The sequence below is a fragment of the Homarus americanus genome, unplaced genomic scaffold (assembly GCF_018991925.1).
Source record: "Homarus americanus isolate GMGI-L3 unplaced genomic scaffold, GMGI_Hamer_2.0 scaffold24694, whole genome shotgun sequence".
Lineage (NCBI taxonomy): Eukaryota > Metazoa > Arthropoda > Malacostraca > Decapoda > Nephropidae > Homarus > Homarus americanus.
In genome coordinates this window covers 9,671,059-9,694,149 of record NW_024732780.1, presented here as the reverse complement: position 1 = coordinate 9,694,149, position 23,091 = coordinate 9,671,059, and the positions used below count along the sequence as shown (strand labels likewise).

General features: G+C 37.5%; 1 protein-coding gene across 3 annotated transcripts; it reads right to left on the bottom strand.

The window, feature by feature from the left end:
• Positions 1-1,577: 1,577 nt before the first annotated feature.
• LOC121869089 (WW domain-binding protein 2-like) lies at positions 1,578-22,432 on the bottom strand. Of its 3 annotated transcripts, none has more exons than XM_042370240.1 (8): positions 22,307-22,432; positions 17,951-18,125; positions 15,226-15,231; positions 7,774-7,933; positions 6,429-6,587; positions 5,393-5,494; positions 4,627-4,709; positions 1,578-4,456 (listed from the first exon to the last, which is right to left on the bottom strand). In XM_042370240.1, exons 1-8 carry the CDS (start codon positions 22,360-22,362, stop codon positions 4,409-4,411), a joined length of 789 nt encoding a protein of 262 aa, XP_042226174.1. In that variant the 5' UTR covers positions 22,363-22,432; the 3' UTR covers positions 1,578-4,408. The 3 variants fall into 3 exon arrangements, with proteins under 3 accessions (XP_042226174.1, XP_042226176.1, XP_042226175.1); XM_042370242.1 differs by lacking the exon at positions 22,307-22,432 and adding an exon at positions 18,245-18,317; XM_042370241.1 differs by lacking the exon at positions 15,226-15,231 and having other exon boundaries at positions 22,307-22,431.
• Positions 22,433-23,091: the final 659 nt, after the last annotated feature.

Below are 23,091 nucleotides of genomic sequence, written 5' to 3'. Positions count from 1 at the left end.
AGGCCCTGCAAACCTCTGTGGTGGATAGTGATACAAGTGATACAGGTGAGGGCCAATAATCTGCCCTCTGCCTCGAAACCAACCCCTCATCTCCATGTGCCCAGCCATCTTTTCTAACGAAAGTGTTAAAAAAACTAATATTATTGATATTTCTCTTAAATATTAATTGTGTGTGCATACCATCATAAAATTAAGATGTTATTTTTGCTACAACGTACGTATTGTGTCGGAAAAAGTGTAGTTTGGAGGTTGGCCCAGTCTATTTCAATTAATCCCATATGTTCTGTTATTTCGTTTACGCGTTTCTCGTTTTACGCGGACCTCCACGGGTTCAATTGACAGCGTAAATGAAGACTATACTGTACGCCAAATATAAGACTTGGTTATATCAGGTAGTGCTCGCTGAATTAAAAAACACAAATTGAAATCGTGCGAAGTATGAGATCTTACTGTACAAGGAGAGCCTCCTTGTAACTAATGTTCCTCTTGGTTAGTGCTGGCAATTGTGGCACCTGGTTGGTCTTAGTATATACGGCTTCACTGGGACGGTGACCCATCCCAGTGTAACCGACTCTGGTATCTTGTAGGAAAAACCTACCAGAGCTGAGGTGGATTTTCTGTCTTGTTTCTTCATTTTCTTCTCCAAGTAAACATTTCCTGTGTCTTCAGGTGTTGTAATGTGGCGTGGGAGATCACTGTCCACGCCGCATAATAGCAGAGATTGACCTCCAGCTTAATGCACGTAATATCCTTAAGTTGTTTGTTCTGCCACTCGTTGACGAAGGTAACCATGAGGCTACCACTTGGCCGGCGGACGACCTTCTTAATCCTCTCTATACCTGAAGAAGTAAAGAACTTCTTCAGGATGAGGAGGTTCAGCTTCTTGAGAGGGGTTAAAGATGACAGGTTCATCCTCACAACCTTCACCTGCTCCCACTCGACTTTCATGGCGGAGGTCTTGTCTCAAAATGTTGCACGTTCACAAGTAAATACGGTTGAAGGTCCAAGATTGCTCACAATGGATCTTGAATGTTTCAGCTATAAGTAGGCATATCTTACATTACAGGTAACACATACGCATTCATTCATAATTTTAAATATGCAAACATAACATTGGATTTCCCGAGTTCCTGAAACGGACGATAGAGAAAATATAGAAAACGTACGTAACAACACTACCAAACATAGCAGATTGTCTCAAAGTATTCCAGTTATATTCTGTACTAACACTGGACAATAAAGGTCATAACAAAGAACAGACCAATTGCCTGAACAGCTTGTAAAGTGATGTGAAAAAATCATTATTCTTCACCCTGCATACTCTCCTAAATTTCATCATACAGTACAAAATATATTGGTAGTTTTCTTTTTTTTTTTTTTCAATTACCTGAATTGTACTTAGAAGGTTCCTTGGTTCACATCTATATATACCGTAGTATGGGAGGAATAACTACCCCTTGGATCAGGCTGCTTACACTACTCTTCCTTCTCCCCATTCATCAAGGGTCGCAGGGCATTACCAACTCCTACTATAATCAAACACAAAATAAACAATAAGGGAAAAAAGTACTACAAAATGTGTTACATGACATTTATTGGATATATTTATATATATATATATATTTATATGTATATAATCACAAAATATATGAATTTTCGTCGTAACAAAATGGGTTATCTTACAATATCTACTCACAAGTACAGTAAAGAAAACTTAGAGATATGAGAAAAGAATGTTTGGTAGAATCACAACAAAAAGTTACAAGAGCAGTTAGTATCACTACATCAGCTGAGGGTTCTCTCCAACTGGCATTAAGGCTGCTACTCACTAATGCTGATGGAGAATACAATCACTGAATAACTTAATAAACTACTCTTTCAATCTATACTTAAGTTTCCCCAAAACAACAACATTCAATTTAGGGCTTCCATGCTAAAACCTGGTGGGAATCTTATCACCACCTCTGTGACAGACGAGTCAATGATTGAGGGGCCATAAACATTTGTGTCCTTTTAAAAAGTGATCAAGTTATGTGAACAATGCTGCATGACTTTGATATAAAACCAAAATATCTAAAACTTAGAACTTCCCACCAAAACATGTGGCTGGCTTGATCTAAGACCTTCAGCTTTGTCAGATCTGAGTTACACACTACAGTACAGTGGCCCACATCCAAAACTGAAAAAAAAAATCTACTCTACCAAATGTTTATTACCCACATCAATACTGCCAACATTGCTAAACAATCTAAACATATCATTTCACTTTTATAATGCAGCTTATGACAGCAAATAACTCGATAAAGAAACCTTCCGGAGAAGAAAATATCAACAAGTGACGAGAATCAAATCAAGAAAATACCGAAGATCTATCACAAGAAAACACAAAACATAAATAATGTATAGCAGAGTCCATCATTGGAAGCTAAATACAGTACATAATACCCTTAAAATAGGAAAATAAACAACAAAAGGAGTAAAGTACAACCGGGTCTGAGGACATCTTCAGATGAACAATTATAAAATGACTTAAACATAATGATGTACAAAACTGTCAGCAGAATAAGACCTCTGACCTTAACCTGGCTTATACCTACATTATCATCTTATTTACGTCATGCAATTGCTGCCTGGCAGGTTTTGTTTCCGATAAAAATGTGGAAAATAATTAAGCTTTAGGAGAATAGTTTACAAAATTACCCCAAAGAAATACAAAACAACCTTCACTTGCTTCATCAAGAGGACAGCCTCCTGCACAACCTTCCCTTAACATACAATGAAATTCGTCATCAATTAAAGTGTAATGTATTCCATTTATCCTCTGTCCAGCAATCATATTTTATCCTAGGAATGTCAAACATTCTCTAAAGTGTGAAAGAATGTTGTGGTGGAGATGTGCTAGATCTATCAAAAACAATTCACAACTATAAGTAACAACTGTGGGATTGGTGCACAAATTGCTTGTGTACTACTGATGCACACTCAATACTTGACAATAGCTCCTTGGTACTCTTCTTTCCAGGCATTAGATTCATGAACCTTACAGTATTTCCCACTTGGAAAATACTTAGGAATTCTCTAAGCAAAGGAGTGTTTCCATGCATTTACTTTACCATAAATATAAATATCAAAGTCATAAGTGGCTATGCAATACTCATACTAGTTAAGAGCCTAAAATAAGTTACCCTTTATTATAATGTACACTTAATACAACTTTATGGTAAGAAACAGCCAACACCTCACAAGTCACACAATTCTCTAACAAAGGTGGCCACCAAACACACCTTGTAAGCTATTCTGCATAATATTCTTAGATCATTCTCATAATAGCCTCTTATCATTAACCTATTTAGTGAGCTCAAACAAGAAAAACTAGAAACCTTGAAACCCAATTCACACATTACTGTATATTGAGAACAGGCACAAATATATACCACGAGAGCTTTGATGGTAAGTTGCACTGACCCGCTGCACAAAGTAACTCGCCAATGATCTTAAGCCAGTGACTAACTTTTATAATGAACCTGTTGACATCAATACAGAAGGTGAAGAGAGAGTTAACAATCATCTATGTTAACTTGCAATTACCTTCTGATTTTGTCTACCAGTAACATTTAATAATTTAACTTTTATGCTTCGTATTGAGCTGAAACACTCGTGTTCATCGACTACCAGGGAAAAAAAGTACAGTGATTCAAGGTAAATTGAATAAAACTCTTCTAAACACAGTGCCAATTCTCATATACATAATGTGAGGGATATTTTCAAGCAGTACTTCATCAAGCTAGTCTTCATAATGGCCATTTCTTATACACAAATGGAACAGTAAACATGATTTTAATAGAGGAGAAGTTAGAGTTAAGAATATGTGTGTCATTAACCCTAGAGTAAATGCATTAAATGTTGTCATACGTATTTTTAAAGAGTAGTGAGTATCGACAGTGTCAAAAATCACCTGACGCCAAGATATTCCCTATTCAAACTTTCACTTGGTATCAGTACAAAAAATTTATAGACGGTAAGCCAGGATTAAAATACAATGTCTTGGTATTATTCCTTACTGTTAGCACCTTACCCAACACCATTTCCTCTACACTTCCATATGATGACTCTTTAATATTAGTAGTATATTAGTTCATATAATTACTCCTAATAGAATACACTACACAATGTTCTTACAGCCTCTCCAGAAAGTGAAGTTTTTAAACACCTCTGGTCTACAAAATGCTTCAAGAATGGAGACAACTCACAATTAAGAAAAAAAAAGAGAAAAAATGTTTGATAAATACATACTTGGGTTATAATGACAAGATTGATATGACTATGAATAGCTTTTTGCAGGATCAAGAGTTTAGCAGCAACTGTCGATAGATCTCACAGTGAAGAAAGAACACCGTGCTACCCCCCTTCAGTGGTTTTTCTTAGTGGCGACATCGTAAGAAGGTGGTGACTCGGACTGTGGATGCAGATGGACATAAAAAAAAAAGAGTTGTTATTTTAGGTCTAGTCAGTATCACACGTCACTCTATAATGGACACACGAGTCAGTATTAAGTCTGGTCATTATCACACGTCACTGTAAACTATTACAATATATATATATACACCTCAGAGGTACAATACTCACATAGGCTGGTGGAGGTACGTAGGCATACTGGGGATTGTTGGGGTCATAGTAAGCGCTCTGGGCCGCCTCCTGAGCCTTAGCATCTGCATCAAGAACAAACACACATTAATTAATACCGTCGTCATCGATAGCAATATGGTTATACATCCTACCTGGAGATGCCTGTACAAAAGTTTTTCCCAAACAGTAGTGACCAACACATGTGTACTCTTAAATATTTGTCTACTAATGATAGCTGGTTCGCTTTAAACAGCACTGCATGTAACACAATGTCTCATTCAACATGTGGGTGTCTCAACATATGGGTGTCCTCATTTAATAGTGTACAGTAAAGAAGTACATAACCACACACTGTGAGAAACAACATGACACCAAGGACGATGGATATTGTGATATGCTTGTTGGTTCTGCCCCTCATTAGTAGCCTTGGTTTCATCAGCGTCTCGTATATCAATTGAAAGCAACATTTCTTGTCTTATCCATAGTCAACATTTTATGTTTATATGAACTTATAAACATATAAATATTATATGTTTACATGTTCAAATAAACTCGTGTAAGAACCTAAATATTGTACCATAATTAACCATCTAACCTCTGATCATACTCTCCTTTCTCAAACTAAACCATTAAATGACTTTACTTTCTTTACACAGAAATACCAACAACATTTCATGGTGTGTGGAGAGAAGTCATTAGCAGGTAAAGATCACAAAGTTACTGGTGAGGGTTACGAGGATTTCCCCCACCGAGTCGTGCAACCAACCTGCAGCAGACATGCCCGTGGCACCTGTAGCATTGGTGTAGCCATTGTGTCCACCTATCCCGGGGTATGGGGGAGGAGCCTCGTACATGAAGACACCGTCCGCTGAGAGAAAAATAAAATACAGACGTTAAATTCGAGACAAAAGATTTATATTACCCAAGACAACTTGAAATTATTTTATTAGTTTTGAAGTTCCGAGACTAAAATAAAGGAGTCGTATATAAGTACACAACAAAATTATTAATAACATTATAAGAATCTCCTTTCATTTTTATGGCAAGAATCTTTATTAAAATATCTGGTCTATATAAACCTAACCACCTCTTAACTCCTCCCTGTTCTATACCCATCCTACACTCTTTTGTTTTTCCTCACCCTCTCACTACTATCCCAGCCATATTTAGTTCCCAGGTACATTCACTGCACTCATTCCTCTCTCCCTTACTCATCTGATTTCTTCCCTATTGTCTATGCCAGCTGACATTCACCTGACACGATGCTTGTTCCCTTTTCCCGTTTCTCCATCTTTGCTTTAATACTGATCGATCCTTTTGCTTACCATAATTCTAATCTATTTAACTATACAGCCAACTTTACCACCTCCCAGAAGATCTCTGTGTGTACTTCCAACATTAAACACTGACCTTCCTTTCAGGGATAGTGAATGAAGGAGGAGGCATAAGTACATCTAAAAATAGAAGGTAGACTTGGTAAAACAGAAAAGATTGGCGTAAAATTTCATAACTTGTGACAATGAAAAATATGAGAGATATTACAACACTGTACAGTTGCAATGTTGAGTATTATGTGGTATCCCTGTGACTACCACACACCTAAAAGTTTCCCAACATTTTATGTCTGCAAAGTCCCATATCAATATAAAATTTTAAAACACAAAAGCAATTATAAAAGACCTCAATAAACTAACACCACTAACACACACGGCAAAACAAAAGCTTATGCTTACAAGAGACAGCAGTAGTCAGGATAGCCCAGTCCACATATTCAGTGACTGGTTAACTCTCTGTGGACATACCTGGAGGGCGGTCAGGGAAGGTGTTGACTGGTGGCACCCAGCCGTAATAGCCACCAGTGGGTGGAGCGTAGGCTGGGGGAGGAGCCTGAGCCCAGGTAGCCGATGGCTGGGAGTATGGTGGAGGAGCATCACGGTAGCCATTGTCCATGTTACGAGTGGCTGTAACACCAGAAATTACTTTATAACTTTTGTCTCATACATATTATTGCAGTATTAACTTTAATTAATATACAGTATTTCAAAATTGTACTCATTAGAATCACTTCAGTTTAACACCACCATGAATAACTGTAAACTGTCTGAGTAGTGAAAACTTTACTTCACAACTTATAGTGATGAAAGATGGGATGATAATCATGAGTTGACTGCTGACCTAAAGAATAAGCAAATGATGATGTCAATATATCTAGTTGTCTACAAAACATTCAACAAAGATGGTGGAGGTATCCAGCACATACTGTGAAGGCACACACCCGTGATGAGTGTGACACACTCTTGTTCATGAGGGAGACTTACATTACATAAATATACGAGTAACACAGCCCTAAATAATTCTTCTGTACTGATGTGCTAAATGTGCAAATATTACTCAAACACAACACAATACAACATGCCCTTAAAATTCGTGGGGTTTGGTTCTCAAAATGGTCGTGAATAGCCAAATCCGCAAATATCATTTGCTGACCGGGGGTGAGGGGGGGGAGGGGGGTATTTTTACTCGTGTACAAAGAAATGTCTAGTGCCTAAATGTATAGTCCCTTTATGTATTTGCCCTTTGGACAATTATTTCTTTTACCTGTATTGTTTACGTGTGTGTGTGTGTGTGTGTGTACACAAAACACGTGCAAATAAATAATACTGTAATGGGAAAATCCTCTCATAAATAATCAGAAACAAAACAAAATGTATCAAAATATAGAAAAAATGTGAGTTTACCTTCAAGTCAATTCCGTGCTGTGTTATTAAAATTGAGTTGGTTGGGTCGCCATACGGCAATTTTTTCCTCGTAAAAATTACTGTCTCTAGAACGAATGGCTCCCTGTCACGGCCTCAAAAATGCCGACAACTTTAAAACTACCTGCTGACATTCTTGGGTATGTCCAGGGTGTCATCCGTGAATAGTCGAGGACCGCAAATTAAAAATCCGTGAATTGTCAGGGCACGCTGTACTATATTATCACAAGTTACCTACCTGTCTCTCTATCTCAATACTGTAACCAATACAGTACAGCACCTTGTCCCCTACCTAGTATGTACACTGTAATAGTACATAAAATCACACAGTTAATTTATTGATCCAGTCACCAACACATTCATCATAAATGACCCCTACAGGGCCACCCACCAAGAGAGGCCACTTTCAGCAGAGCCTGGCCAAACTCGATTGCTCCACCATGTTTGAATGTCAGCTTGAACTTGGCTTGTCCATTCCAACCACCATTCGGCTGTGCAACCACTGTTCCCTTGATGTAGTTGGCACCAAACACTGGCTGCTCCAGCTCCACCTGTAATATTAAGAGAAGAAACTGTCAGAGACTGCTGTACAATAATCACTATCTGTAACATGCATTACAGACTTCATGACCAATCAAAAGCTTTGTAAAGGTGGAAAATCCTTGGACTGTAACCATGTGCCAATCAGTTCTCAATATCATAATATGTTATGTCACTTGAGCAGCATGTGGTTCAGAAGGTATGGGATGGAAACATTTCCTGAAAGAATGAACATTATTTTCACATCCACCAAACTGATGCTGGCAGGGAACATCAAACTGGCACACACACAGTATATTTATCTATTACTAAAACCTAAAGAAGCTCCATACCTACCTACCACACCTCCCAGCTCTGTGAGGGTTAAACTATAACAAACATTCACCATAGTTCCCCTTGATTACCATGCTTTAGATGTGGGTAAATGACTTCATTAAGACTAAAACTACAAGTGTAAAGTAATGTTTCTCATACAAGTGAGAATTTGTGATGGGTTAGGAGCCAACAAGAGGGTGGAGGGAACAAGAAGACTGATGAAGAAAAAACCTACGGTAGACAGAGTTCAATTGAATAAATCAACTCCTGTCCTACTGGGGATAAAACCTCAACGACCGGAGGGGAAATTCCGTACGTACTACCAGGTGACAAGAATGGATTAAAATAATAACAATAACCACACCCACGTACATACAGGAATACCTCACTAATTGCAACCCCGCTTATCCACAATATATATTTTAACACCACTCTTCGATATTTACAAAACATACCCTGAAAAGAAAAATTACTATACACAATTGCTCAAACAGAATATGGAGGAAAAAAAATCATCAGGTGAAAAACAAAGGGAATAAATATTTCCCACGTGCTCGATAGTTAGCGCACATTGTTGGGGACCTCAGCCGCTCCAGTCTCCTGTGTCCAGCCTGGAGTGAAACTATAGCCAACTGGTAATGTGGTATCTTATCTTATTTATTAGTGTAATTTTTATTCATTGTTCACATTTACTGGTGTTTCAGTATACACACGACCCTGGTCCCTAATAGCCTCAGATAATGAAGAGTATATACCGTATAAAAAAATACTTGGTGAAAGTTGCTGACTGGGAACGCATCCCTCCCCCTATTCACATTAATCCTTACGGGAAAATTGCCCCGATATTCGCGATAACCATTACGAACAGATCCTTAACAATAACCGGGGTATTCCTGTATATATACTGTATACACAAACACACACACAAACCCGCTCACATACACAACTCGAACATACAGTACAGTGAAGTCAAGAGGTTCCTTCAAGTTACCATCACTCACAACTCTCATTAAACACCTCTTTTGGGTCAGTACAGTACACCATTGAACATGACAACACCAGACTTACCATACCAGTCCCTCCACCTCCTTCATGGTCTTGTACTGTACTGTGCCAACACTGTCACGCACTCCTTACACCCATACTAACTTAGGATCTTTGGCCCTATGTATTCTTCTCTTTCTCTTATTTTTATTTGGATTTAATTGAAGGAAAAGAGAAGTTTAAACAGAGAAAAAAAGAGAGAGAGAGAGAGAGAAGAGAAAAAGAAAGAATTTCATCTACAAATATCTAGCACAATCAATACCACAAAATCCGAAATATGCCGCTAATGAAAACCTATTTCATACACCAGTCAAAAGACAACAAACTCACCCGGGGGGGAAAAAAATATGAAAAATCCCGAGCACAATCTATGAAAAAAAAGAAGACAATTTCAACAAGCTGTGACAACCAGGATGTGAGTGACGGCTATCAACAGTGACGCAGCCAGAACCTGAGAGATGGGTGACGAGATAACGCCTGATACAGTCTGGGTGGCCGAGGGGTGACTCACCCTGGCAGCTGACTCACTCCTCTAATCACAGGGTTTGGTCAGTTAGTCAGCAATCATGGCGGTCACCTCCCACGCCGGCAGTTAATCACACCAATCCTCTAATCTAATGTGTGCTATGATGGCCATGCTTCGTTGATTAAATCCCCATGACTGGTTCTATTGGTACACTATATCTACTTCTCTCCCAGTTTCCTTTGGGGTTCGAACAAGGGACACATAACCACATGATTTGGTATGGTGGAGGTGGTGCACAGACCCAAGTGTGATCAGCAACAGAACATGGCTGAAACAACAAAGAAGAGCCCCCACTCTCTCTCATAGGTAGACATACATGGAGATTTGTCTTGCTACAGCTCATTTGACTTAACTTTATAATGTTGTTTCTAATTTAACTACAATTCTTCATAATTTGAATACATCTTCATGCTGCTACAACACAATGAACATCTCTAAGTTGGCATTTTTTGTGTGAAAGTAAAGCTGCACACACACACACACCTGGCTCTGTTGTGTGTTTAAAACATTTATAGATGCATGCATTTTTTAATACCTATACTGTAATGCACACTTTATTATGTGTTTGCTTGCAATTGCATGTGTGATAGTGTCAAGTCAGTACTGTACCTGTGTATTATTTGCTCACGTGTATCTGCAGTATAAAACCCAGGACGTTTTAGACTGTGTTCATTTCTCTCAACATGATGATAAGTGTGTCTGACAAAACACCATTAAAACATGCCCCAAGCAACACATACGAGTGACAATGATGACTCCTGAAATCTCCTCCTCACATATGGTGGTTCTGGCAACATTTATGTAAGTTTCTTCTACACTGTCATCAACATCTGAGTTTATTTCACTTTAGTAACTGATTTAGACTAAAATATGTCATCAATGTCATGTTCACCTTACCTTCCCTCACAACAAGGCCATCACATGAAGAATCTTCCCTAAACATTTCATTTACTGAACATTTTTGCACCTTCAAGTACTGTAGTGAAGTTTATGCACCAACACTCAACATGGACTGATTGATACTCTGAATGAAGAATACTGCACAGAGGCCAGAAAAGAAGTACAGTAACAAGTGTATGGAATGTGGAAATGTTGACCTTTGAGAGGGTAATGTACAGTCTGAGGAATATGGCAGACCATATTGAGGGGCTCCACAATGTGAGGCCAGTGAATCAGGCAGGAAGATGGGCATTCCCTTTCTATAAACACACACAAGGGATTCCACACACAAGAGACCTTTATGCTGCACAATATCAGCATATATCTGAATGTTCCCTTCACCTGAGGCATAAAGTGCGCACACACACACACTAACCACACCCCCCTCTTATTCTTAGAAAGCATTACTGAAAAAAATTAAAATTATGATAGGAATCATGTAAACTGACTTGGTAATCAATGGAGGCGTGAGAATAGTGTGTGTTAGGGGGACACGACTTAAGTACTACATTGAAAGGACAGTACAGTATGATATTGAGATGGTTTAGAGGTGCAGAATGTGTGTTAAGAGGACCTACTGGTGAAGACTGACTATGGCACAAGTGATGGTAAAGATTGGGGTGCAGGGGACACGAGTCGAGAGAGGGGGGGACGAAGGCAATATCTCAAGTTTGGTATAATTTTATGTTGATGGCAGTTAAGTATATCACAGGAATCTAACCCACACACATGTAGCTTGAATCTAGCTGATGGGCTTTAAGAGTTCAGTACATGATGGGTAAATCCTTGGTTTTTGCCCATTCAAGTCACATCCCCGGTAAGAATTGTTCCAACTCTCTCAACCAAGATAATAATGTAATTAACATATGATTGATAATTATAAAGGACACTTCAACGGTATACACATACAAAATGAGGATCGGCTTATAAATTCTAAAGTTGTATCAATAAAATAGTCGGCTTGAGGACCTTGATACTTATATTTCACTCTAAACTCGAAGAAAATCCTAAGGTGATGATATCTTCCCACAGCTACAGTAATCATAATATTTTTCCCCACAACTACAGTAATCATATTTTTTCCCCACAGCTACAGTAATCATATTTTTTTCCCCACAACTACAGTAATCATATTTTTTTCCCCACAGCTACAGTAATTATATTTTTCTTCCCACAGCTACAGTAATCATATTTTTTCCCCACAACTACAGTAATCATATTTTTTCCCCACAGCTACAGTAATTATATTTTTCTTCTCACAGCTACAGTAATCATATTTTTTTTTTATCAATTTAACTTCGCTGTTTGGCACAAATGATCTACAGAAGTATGTTGTTTGCTAAATCTATACCAGACAGCTGCCAACCAAACTATTTTTATTAACATCGTTTATATTACAATAAATGTGGTGCCCACTACCTGATTATCTTGTCTATTTCATTCTGGAAGTTCCATCTTGTAGTTAACAGATCAAAGAAAATTTTGCTGCTTCTACAAGATATACTGTAGATTCAAACATATCCATAATCTATTTGTGCATAAGTGCCCCATTTTACAAAAGAACACCTTACTTAGAACATGAGTTGATCCCTCTCTCACCCTATTGCAACTTTAGTATTTTCATCTGGCTACATCTAGATTACACTCGGCTGAAGAAATCCTGTTGGTATTATCAAAGCTTTATCCTGCATTATTATCTCTCCCAACTGTTATACACTTTCAGTCCACACTCCTGTCTCCCCCCATAGAAAGACACCTACCCCGACACTCCCTCAACCTGCAGGTAAATGCTTGGAAATCACGCTTCAGAGTTCGAGGGTTTACACCTGAGGGAGAGGATTGGCAAAGCTAAGTGGGTAATTGTAGGAGTGGAGACAACTCTACATTTTTTACTCTATGGGACATCTAAAACAGCCAACAGAGCCATGAGATACTTTTTCCTATACAGTACTCTCGAGATCTCTTATCCTCCATACACCTCAGACTGCCAAAACACTTTACTCCACATTCTCAAAAACTGCTGTCTCCTCTTCCTCCATTCTGATTCTATTCATCTTTTTCTTATTTATCACTTTCCACTTGGGTGTAAACTACTGTACACTGCTCAATTGATTTATGCTAAGCTGCATTATTAGAAAACTTTGCACATACATACAGAATTCATGTACAGTATTACCCGCTTAACGCGCTTTCACTTAACGCGTTTTCGCATATACGCGGTGCCTTGCCAAAGCTGAACTTTCACTTAACGCGGATTTTTCCACAGCAACGCGGTGAGTGTCCGGCTCGAGAGCTATTTTTAGATTCGCACCACCCCCCACCCGCCACCCTGCCTGACTGCCTGTTTTAGCTCATAAAATTCATACAAATTACCCAGCCAGAATATAGTTTACATTGCTGGAATTCTTATAATTTGGTGATCATTTTGAATATAAACAACATATTTTTTGCATTAAACATACAATTTTTAGATAAAATGTTTAATCTGAGTAAGTATGTTATCTTTTGTCCAAAATATATGACATTTATATTCAAAATATTCCTGGTCTTACAAGGAATCCAGCAATGTCAATTATATTATCCTAACTTTAGTTTGAGGTATTATTTATTAAAATTTAGTGGTTATCCCACACATCTCCTTGGGACGGTTGGTGGGGGGTGGGGGGGAGGGAGGGACCAACCGACCGACCATCTGTTACCCGGTGAAGAATTATTTTTTTTTAACTGAAGATATTTGTTTTAGCTCATAAAATTCATACAAATTACCCGGTCAGAATATAATTTACATTGCTGGAATTCTTATAATTTGGTGATCATTTTGAATATAAACAACATATTTTTTGCATTAAACATACAATTTTTAGATAAAATGTTTAATCTGAGTAAGTATGTTATCTTTTGTCCAAAATATATGACATTTATATTCAAAATATTCCTGGTCTTACAAGGAATCCAGCAATGTCAATTATATTATCCTAACTTTAATCTGAGGTATTATTTATTACTAAATGTTAAAAACTCTTGAATGGAGGATTGGTGGGGGGTGGGGGGAGGGTTGGGACTGACCGCGCGGTTGGAAGAGGGGGGGAGGCAAGGTGGGGTACTTTGATTGACAGATAGTGTTGAAGAATATATTTTTTTTTTTATTAACTGTAGATATTTGTTTTAGCTCATAAAATTCATACAAATTATCCGGCCAGAATATAATTTACATTGCTGGAATTCTTATAATTTGGTGATCATTTTGAATATAAACAACATATTTTTTGCATTAAACATACAATTTTTAGATAAAATGTTTAATCTGAGTAAGTATGTTATCTTTTGTGAAAAATATATGACATTTATATTCAAAATATTCCTGGTCTTACAAGGAATCCAGCAATGTCAATTATATTTTCCTAACTTTAGTTTGAGGTTATCCCACACATCTCCTTGGGACGGTTGGTGGGTGTGGAGGGGGGGAGGGAGGGACTGACTGACCATCTGTTAGCTGGCTGTGTACTGTAGTGTGAGAGGGGGAGGGAGTTGAGTCCATTATTTGAATGGACATTAACTTGGCGACTGTATTTCTCTTAAGTATTAATTGTGTGCATGTACCATCATAAAATTAAGATGTTATTTTTACTACAACATAGTTATTTGTCGTCAAAAAGTGGAGTTTGGGGGTCGGGCTGGGTTCTATTGGAATTAATCCCATATGTTCTGTTATTCACTTAACGCGGTTTTCACTTAACGCGGGACCCTCTGGGTTCAATTGACCGCGTTAAGTGGGGTACAGTGAAAAAAAGGGGTTAAGTTCCTGCTTCAGTACCCCCCAAAATTTTCTTTTCGTAATAAACTTTTAAAAGATCTGAGGTAATACAGCAGTTGAGTATCCTTTAGCTTATATTTTGTGTGTTGCTGCTGAACTGTCAACACTTGAAGATGTGGCCATGATCAGTAGCCAGAAGTGTTAGTGGAAGATTCTGTACAACCTAACACAGCACAGGACAGCATGGTAATAACACACTTATCAATGCAGCACAAGACAGCATGATTATAAAATACTACAGTATCAATGCAGCACAAGACAGCATGATTATAAAACACTACAGTATCAATGCAGCACAAGACAGCATGATTATAAAACACTACAGTATCAATGTAGCACAAGACTCTTCTCTTTGCTGTCACTCAGTGTGTATGACAATAATCCACCGTTGACTAGGTGACAAAATTTTCCAAAACCACGTGAATATTAGCCACGCCAGCTTATTTCACCTGATAATTAAACACCCTAATGCTACCTGGGGTGGGGTTGGGCAAGGTTAAGCTGTGGTAAGATATATTAGTACAGTATAGGTTAGGTTAACATTTGGGTATTAATAATCAGATGAAATGGGTATAAGTGAGTAAGGTAAGAAACAATGTGCATAATGAGAGGAAAGGTGACAACAAAGAGATGGACCGCCCAAGAAATGAGCCATAATCCCTTACCTCCGACTTGGGTTAGTTTGAGACATGAAAATGTAAATTATCCATAAATAAGAATGCTGTGGCTAGACATTAATATGAAACTTTGTGGTGTTGAAGACTGAACTGCCACAGATTATTCAAGTTAATTCTAATCTTGGACATATTTATAAGGTGTTACTGTATTAGCAGAGTATACTACTGGGGGTGAACAACTGACATGAAAGTTATATATATGTACATCGACGTGTTGGTCCATAATCAATCACTGTTACTATATATTTTTAGTGTACTTGATTGTCTTCTCACAAACCAAGCACCACCAACTAAGTCATGACCTTCAGTAAGTTCTTTTTTTTTCCTCCATAAACAAAAATCACTGGAGGAATTATCGGTAGCATACAGTATAAATTCTGAGACGGCCAAAGATTCACACAACACCCAGGAGACTGCACTATGTTCTACAGCTACAACAGATCAATGGATATATAACTTTCACTCCTCATGCCTTCAGAAATAGGAGAACAACTACAAGTGCATTTATTTGCCCTTTTTTTTTTCAAAATTGTATAATTGAGGTGTAATGGAAATGCTATCAGATAGTTTAAGCATAAGATGAAACTTAACAAAATAAAGATGAATATAATATGAATCAAATCTTCCTTAATCTGTACATATCAGTAGTAACTATACTGTACCACAGAATTCAGAGATGTGCACCACTTCCACAACCCTATAGTTTATAGTGAAGCCAGAACTGACAAAGGGATTAGCACACCCAGGCATAGGTCAATGACCCACATCGGGGTCTGGGAGGCAACACTGTAGTAATAATGATGATAATTAAAAAAATCATAAAATTTATGGAGATATCATGATCCTGAACATGAAAATGAGAATGCACAGAGCCTAACAGAACCTGAACCTGACTAAAGAAACCTATCTAACCTTACCTAAGTGCCTAGCTATGGGGTGGACCCACCAGCATAGTAGGCAGAAAGAATTTAGTTTGATATTTGGTACCATTGAAAGCAACTATCTGAGAAACAATATATGTATGTTGTGTTGTCAAAGTAAGAGAAATAATTAGACCCTGCAATTGTGTGTAAATGAGGCAGAAAGTCAAATCAGCAACCTGGGATGGGGTCACAATTTTCATAATGCCATATGGCAGCAGGGTCTACCATTAGACAATATGTAACTTCACAAACTGTATCTGAAGATTTTCTCCCACTCTTCCAAGCCCTGTCTTACGATGATGCAAAGATGCCAGGATAAAAGCAACACAGACATGTCCTACCACAACATTACAAAGCCCCTAAATTTCTCTCTAGTTTAACCTTATAACTTCAAATTACCCAGAATCACTTAGTATTTAAACATTTGTGCAGTAGTCACATTTAACACTACCATTACATTAATTGAACTTGTTCATGCCAAGCAACAAGGATGAACCAGATTTGGGACCTTATGGTAGACGAGGACCACATCACATCTTTAACAGTAATAAGAATGAATGAATAACCACAAAAGGAAAATGGTATTTATGTGTGTTTTTCCTCTTGTTTTCAGTCACTCTGCATTTACCACAAAAAGCGACAGAGTAAACACTGATCTTCACAAACAATACATTGATACCATACTGTGCTTTTTACTTGAACTGTCCCCAACAAGTTTTGACATCAATTATAACTCAAACCAGCAACAACTTGAACCTAAATTTTGATACTTGTATTGTTACAGAACCTGACACACAGGAACTAGGAGGGTACAAGGTGCACTTTCACTTGTGAGCTTCGATGCCATGACAAGATTCTAAGCTTGTCATGAATCACATTAAGATTAGACACCCCAGCTTATATTCCCCTACTGGTAAAACGAAGATAGAATAATATGTTGTACAGTATTTTCTTTTCCCATGGGCTATCTGAGTGCTTAGTGGCCTGACTGGCAGTGTGTGAGGTAGTGGGAGACCCATTACTGTATATGTATTTACATTGGCTACCACTCATATAATGATTGTAATTACAGCAACTGATGAATATTTATATAAGAAATAGAAAAAAATATTTAATTTATGGTAACTTCCCTTACACAGCTACAGTCTTCATGTTATGATATGCAGTAAGCTGCCTACATTGTACAGGTACTGTACAGGTTCATATTTTCATGTTTCCCATCTCTGTTTAAACACCTTACAGGCTGACATCAAACTCTCACCAAATATATTATGATTTGGGTAAAAAATGCACTGATATACAAATATATAAACCGTATATGTAATAAATCTTTGATTCATGACAAGTTCTTAGTCATTCTGGTCACTACTTCAAGGTGCCCCAGCACCAAATACAGGTAGACAATACTGTACAGTACAGTATTGCCATTTGTAATGGCTTTCATTTGTGTATCCCATATCAGTGACCAATTACAGCCAGTACTTTGTCAAAACAAAAAAATTATGAATTTTATTAAATACAGTACATGTATAAGTTCCTGGGGTAATATACATATATAAATAAAACCTTCAAAGATTTTAATTTTTAAAAGCCTCTTAGTCTCAAGCACTTTGGATTCCTGGTACTCAAGTGTGTCATAGTCACATTACATGCATGTACAGTATACACAAACATGGGTAAACATTCAAACACTGAAAAATATATCTGTGTTAGTGAGAGCAGTACAAGTTAAAAGACTGTTTAAATGACCACTGGCCAAGACTAGAAGCACACAAGATAACATTACCTACCTCCTTCAGTGAGAAGAACGGTGCTGCAAAAGACTGGAGGCGATCCTTTGCATCCTTGTTGTTGAAGATGACTCGGTGAGACGTTAAGTAGAGGCGGCCGGTCTTATTTCCCTTCATCTCGGGTGGCAGCGCTCCACCAAACTCCATTGTCACGTGATCGCAGAACAAGATTATGCTGCGAGTGAGAATAAACAAACATACCGGTAACTAATTTATACACCTAGAACCTTAAAGATGTACAAGATTATGTCACGTTACTGGCTAACACACTCGGTATATGTGAATTAAAAATACCTGGTTGTTGACACGGGATCTTTAAAATATGTGCCGAAGAGACTGATCATAACATCTTGTTCCGACAAAGATCATATCTAAACACCCCGGACTGCCCAATCATTCACACACCCACAGGAAACACCAATCATCCTTATCTTATCTCCCTGTCATATTCACTGGGTCAAGTGCAACAATTACCCTCATAAATGCCTTCCTGTTTACCACTGTTTGTATACCTGCACTATCTAGGTACACTGTCTACCTGCACTATCTAGGTACACTGTCTACCTGCACTGTCCAGGTGGTAAGGTTGGAGAACACGGTCAGCACCAGAAATTATAGAATTGAACCAAAATTTCTGGATATGATCCTGAACATGAAAATGAGAAACCTATCTAACCTTACCTAACTGCCCAGCTATGGGGTGGACCCACCAGCATAGTAGGCAGAAAAAATTTAGTTTGATATCTGGTACCATTGAAAGCAAATATCTGAAACCGGTGTAATTGTACATTTTTTGTGGGCATGAGAGTAAGATCAGTTCCTGCACTGAAACAGTTCCTCTTCACTGTCAGTTCTCTGCCTCATTTTTAACACTTGCACGTCTTGCCAATTATTTAATGTTGACAGATGAACTCTTGCAGACAGTCTTCATCCTCCACAAGGACAGACAACTTGTGATATGATACCAAAAATGACGTGATAAGGCGCCATTGAAAAACAACTTGGCTTCACCCTCAGTCATCCTCCTTGGGGAAGAACAATAAGTATACGAACATACTGTACAGTATTCTAACAATATGATCTTCATCATTTATAAAATAAGTAGGTTTATGAACCTATTGCACAGAAATAAAAAATCATATAGGATCTCCACAGGTCATAGACACACAACTCAGGATAGTGAACCCTAAAAAAAAGGGGGGGCATTCAAGCTTATATTAAAGGTAGTAAAATCCTTGATATGGTGTTCTCATGTATTGACAATTTAAGCGAGACAGGATTCAGCATGCAGACTTGATGTTTCCCCCCCCCCTTTTTTTTACCCTACAATCTCCCTCATCCTTCATGCCCTACCCACAACAGGTGACTTATGATCGTAAATAAAGAAAAAGGAACAAAATTATTATAATGAAAATAAAAAACTGTTGTATTGATTTACTAATTAATATCATTCCAAATATAACTGGAAAATATGAACGAAATATACAAACAAGTTCTGGTGCTAACCGTCTTTTCCAGTATTACCGTAAAGGCTTCAGTGTATTGATAAGATGGAGAAGTTATTAAGCGTGTGAATCACTGACCAGATAAACAATAAACGCTCCACCGATGATGGTGTAGCCTTACAGGAAAAAGCCCACTGAACGTCCAGCTTTCACTGTTGCCTTCTGTACAGTATATACAGCATTACAGTAGTATTTCAGCATCTACTGTACATGTACACATTAATAACTGCGTATTTACTTCTTATTTACGTACATGTATACACGAGCAGTACAAGACGGGGGTTATTCACTCTTGAAATTAGGTTAGGCCCTTAATTTTTTGTCTTCCTCTCACCATATTCTTCCCATAAGATACAGTACAGTATTAAGGTGGCCCAATGTGGTATTATTCAACATGTATCAGTACACTACTGTACCTGGTATCTGTATTCATGTAAAAAGCAATTTCTTCTCTACAGCTACAAAAGATTGACATAATTTACCAAAGTACATTAACTCCAGCTACACCATCAAACAATTCCAAAATTAGAATTCAACATAATACAGTTGAAAAAAAGGCTACAGTTAGAAAACAATATTTTCCTGTACAACCCAACATAACCCATATGACTAAGTTTTTAATAGCTGTCTAAAAATATTTTGGTTAGAATCAAGTTTTTGTATATATGATGAACCAATCTGACTCTACAAGACCATGCATGTTATTATGAGTCACTTTAGAAAAAATTATATCACTAAATGTTTGGAGGAATTACATCTTTCCTTTTGTTTTTCTATAGCATATCTTGTGTGGAAATTCAGTGTGTACTGTATACCATTGCCTCCATGTTTAGGTTCAACTGTTGATGAGATCCCAATGATAACCAATAATCCTAGCAAACTTTCCTTATAAACTTTTAATACTGTAACACTAACGCTCTATCTTAAAATATTACAATTATTAAAGGTTTGGTTGGTTCATCTGTCTTATTTACAATACATTACCCGTGGTAGGTGGCAACTGATGAGGGTATTGTGTGACGTTCTTCAGATATACTTTTACGTTTATTTTCTTCGCCACTGATCGGCTCATTAGCCGCTTGGGCGATCGGTCATGTCTGTTATGCACTGTTGACAAGTACTGGGCATGCACTGGCTCCTCAGTGTTTACACAACATTCATACTTCCCAAGCTCACCTATGCCTCCCCTACCTGGTCTTCCTCCCTAAATGCCACACAACGTAAACACCTAGAAAAAGTGCAAAAGAGGGCATGCAAGATTATTCTCTCCCCTTCCTACTCCACATATCAAGAAGCGCTCAACACACTGACCCTTTCGACTCTCACTGACCATCACCACGACCTCATCTGCAAATTTGGTAAGAAGCTTCTACACCATCCTCGACACGGCTCCTACTACCACCGAGATCCCTAGCCGAGAATTGCTGTTCGACACCACAACCGCATCCAGCCCATACGTGCACGAACTGATCGCTATAAGAACAGCCCAGTCCCAACCATTGTAAAAATTATCAATAACTTGTAATAAACCAGTGTATTCACTCCCAGTAAACACTACTCCTTGCACTGTCACGATGTTGAAATGAACTGTAGTTTGAGCTTTTCCCCATCTAGTTATTATATATCTTATTTGTATCACTTATGTTACTTGTATATTATTTGCAATTCGAAACCCATTCCCCAAATATGTAACTGTATATTTTCAGCCTTCTGGCTGCCAAGCTCTTTCAATAAACCGTTAATTATTATTATTATTTTATTATTATTATGTGAATGCTGTTCACCACAAGACGGATCAGCCCAAGCTATCGTACGGCGTCACATTACAACCAAACGTCGGGACTCAAATACATAATGTGAAAAATATTTCATACGACCATGGCCGTCGTATGTCCGGGTTGTCGTCAGTATTAACCTCTATTTCATTCTTCCTATATAAAATAAAAAAACCTTTCAGTGAAAAGAACCAGGTAAAATTATCATTCCGGTCATCCCTGTATTTTTCCGATGGTTTTGATGTGTATTGAATGATTTTGATCTTGCCTAAACAAGCCACAGCACCCAGGAACTATATCTAACCTAACCTATATTCCTAAGACTCCCGGGATGACCAAAATAATAATAATACCAAGAACCATTCCTACAGTCTATATGTGGTGTGTATGGTAGGTCACGTCTGGTGGTCTCCTCATGAATTTGGAAATAAGAGTGATATTAAGCCAAACACATTGTGAACTTTTTGCCATTTTCTGGATATGAGAAAGGTTTATCTTTGATGTAGAAATTTCCTCAAATTGGTGCTGAAGCCAGATAACTCAACGTCAAGTATTACTCCAACTTTAATTTATACAGTATTCAATGGATAAAAAACAAATTTTCATCAATAAAATGTTTTCCTAAAATGACTAACAATTACACACTGTCTTAAACTATTACCCTTGACTTAAGTGACCAAAACCTCAGCACAGCAGAGTGAATTACTTCCCACCACATAAATAAACCGTAAAATTTTGACAGAAAAATTGTTTATTAAAATAACTTACCATGCAAACACCAGTAAACTCGTTATTCACACAAATCATAAACTGGGGATACAAGCAACCAACTCACTATATATCTACACCATCTACGTACATACTTAACTATTATAGTGACCTTGTATGTCGGTTTTAGTGAATAAATAAGCACAGTATATATCTCTCTCAAGATGACACCTCCAACCCAGACACACCCACCCTTACCACACAGCCTTACACACCTGACTCCTTATTTAATTTACTTCTTTACTTTATAGAAACCATAAATATTATCCTGAGATACAAATAAATGCAGTGTCACCATGTTATCTTACCATTCTCCTGCGTAAATAAGAACACCCTTTCCGGCGTGTGAGGTGTTGACCGACATGATGGCTACTGTCACCTCCCTCACCACCACCTCAATATCCAGACAATATTATCCTATCTCATTCTTCTCAATATAATATTTTAATATATATAAAAAATCCTGATATATATTAAATTATAAGATTACCCAACGGTTATCTCAGGTTTTTATTATAGTAAAAGGTCTTACAAAAAAAAAAACTTATGTGTATAATGAACTGTATTTGATAAAAAGTAAGTCAACTAAAAAATATGGAAGAACTGAATACCCTTAAAAATAATTAGTATTATTAGTTCACTATTTATATTATATAGAAATATTAAATTTTTATTAAATGACAGGGAATATACAACTCCTGATGACTAAAAGGGTAAGGGAGACGTTGATAATGTTATGTATTCGAACGGCGTACATAGTTAACACAAGAGAAATATCTTTACTAAACTACGCCTTGTTTAAAGACTGTAAAACTATATGTATGTAAAAATGAAAAAATACAAATGTTTTAATCAGTAAAGGCATCTTTAGTTGAACGTAAACTTGCAGGAATAGCGAATTATGTTCATTGCCAGCTGGTCGGGACAAGTTATGTCAGCTGACTATGACGGAACACACTGGAAGCCCCGAATATCACCATTACACCATATGTAACCATGATCGTTAAACAATATTTAAATGCAATCATTACATCACAAATAAATATATTTTAAGAAACAAGTGTAAATATACCCGTAACAAAATATATCAACA

Excerpts from the sequence above, each read along its gene's own strand:
- LOC121869089 (XM_042370240.1), bottom strand. The coding sequence starts at position 22,362 with ATGTCGGTCAACACCTCACACGCCGGAAAGGGTGTTCTTATTTACGCA. Across the intron at positions 6,588-7,773 it reads GCTGAAAGTGGCCTCTCTTG|CCACTCGTAACATGGACAAT; the intron begins GTGGGTGGCCCT and ends CTGGTGTTACAG. Across the intron at positions 4,457-4,626 it reads ACGTACCTCCACCAGCCTAT|TCCGAGTCACCACCTTCTTA; the intron begins GTGAGTATTGTA and ends CTGCATCCACAG.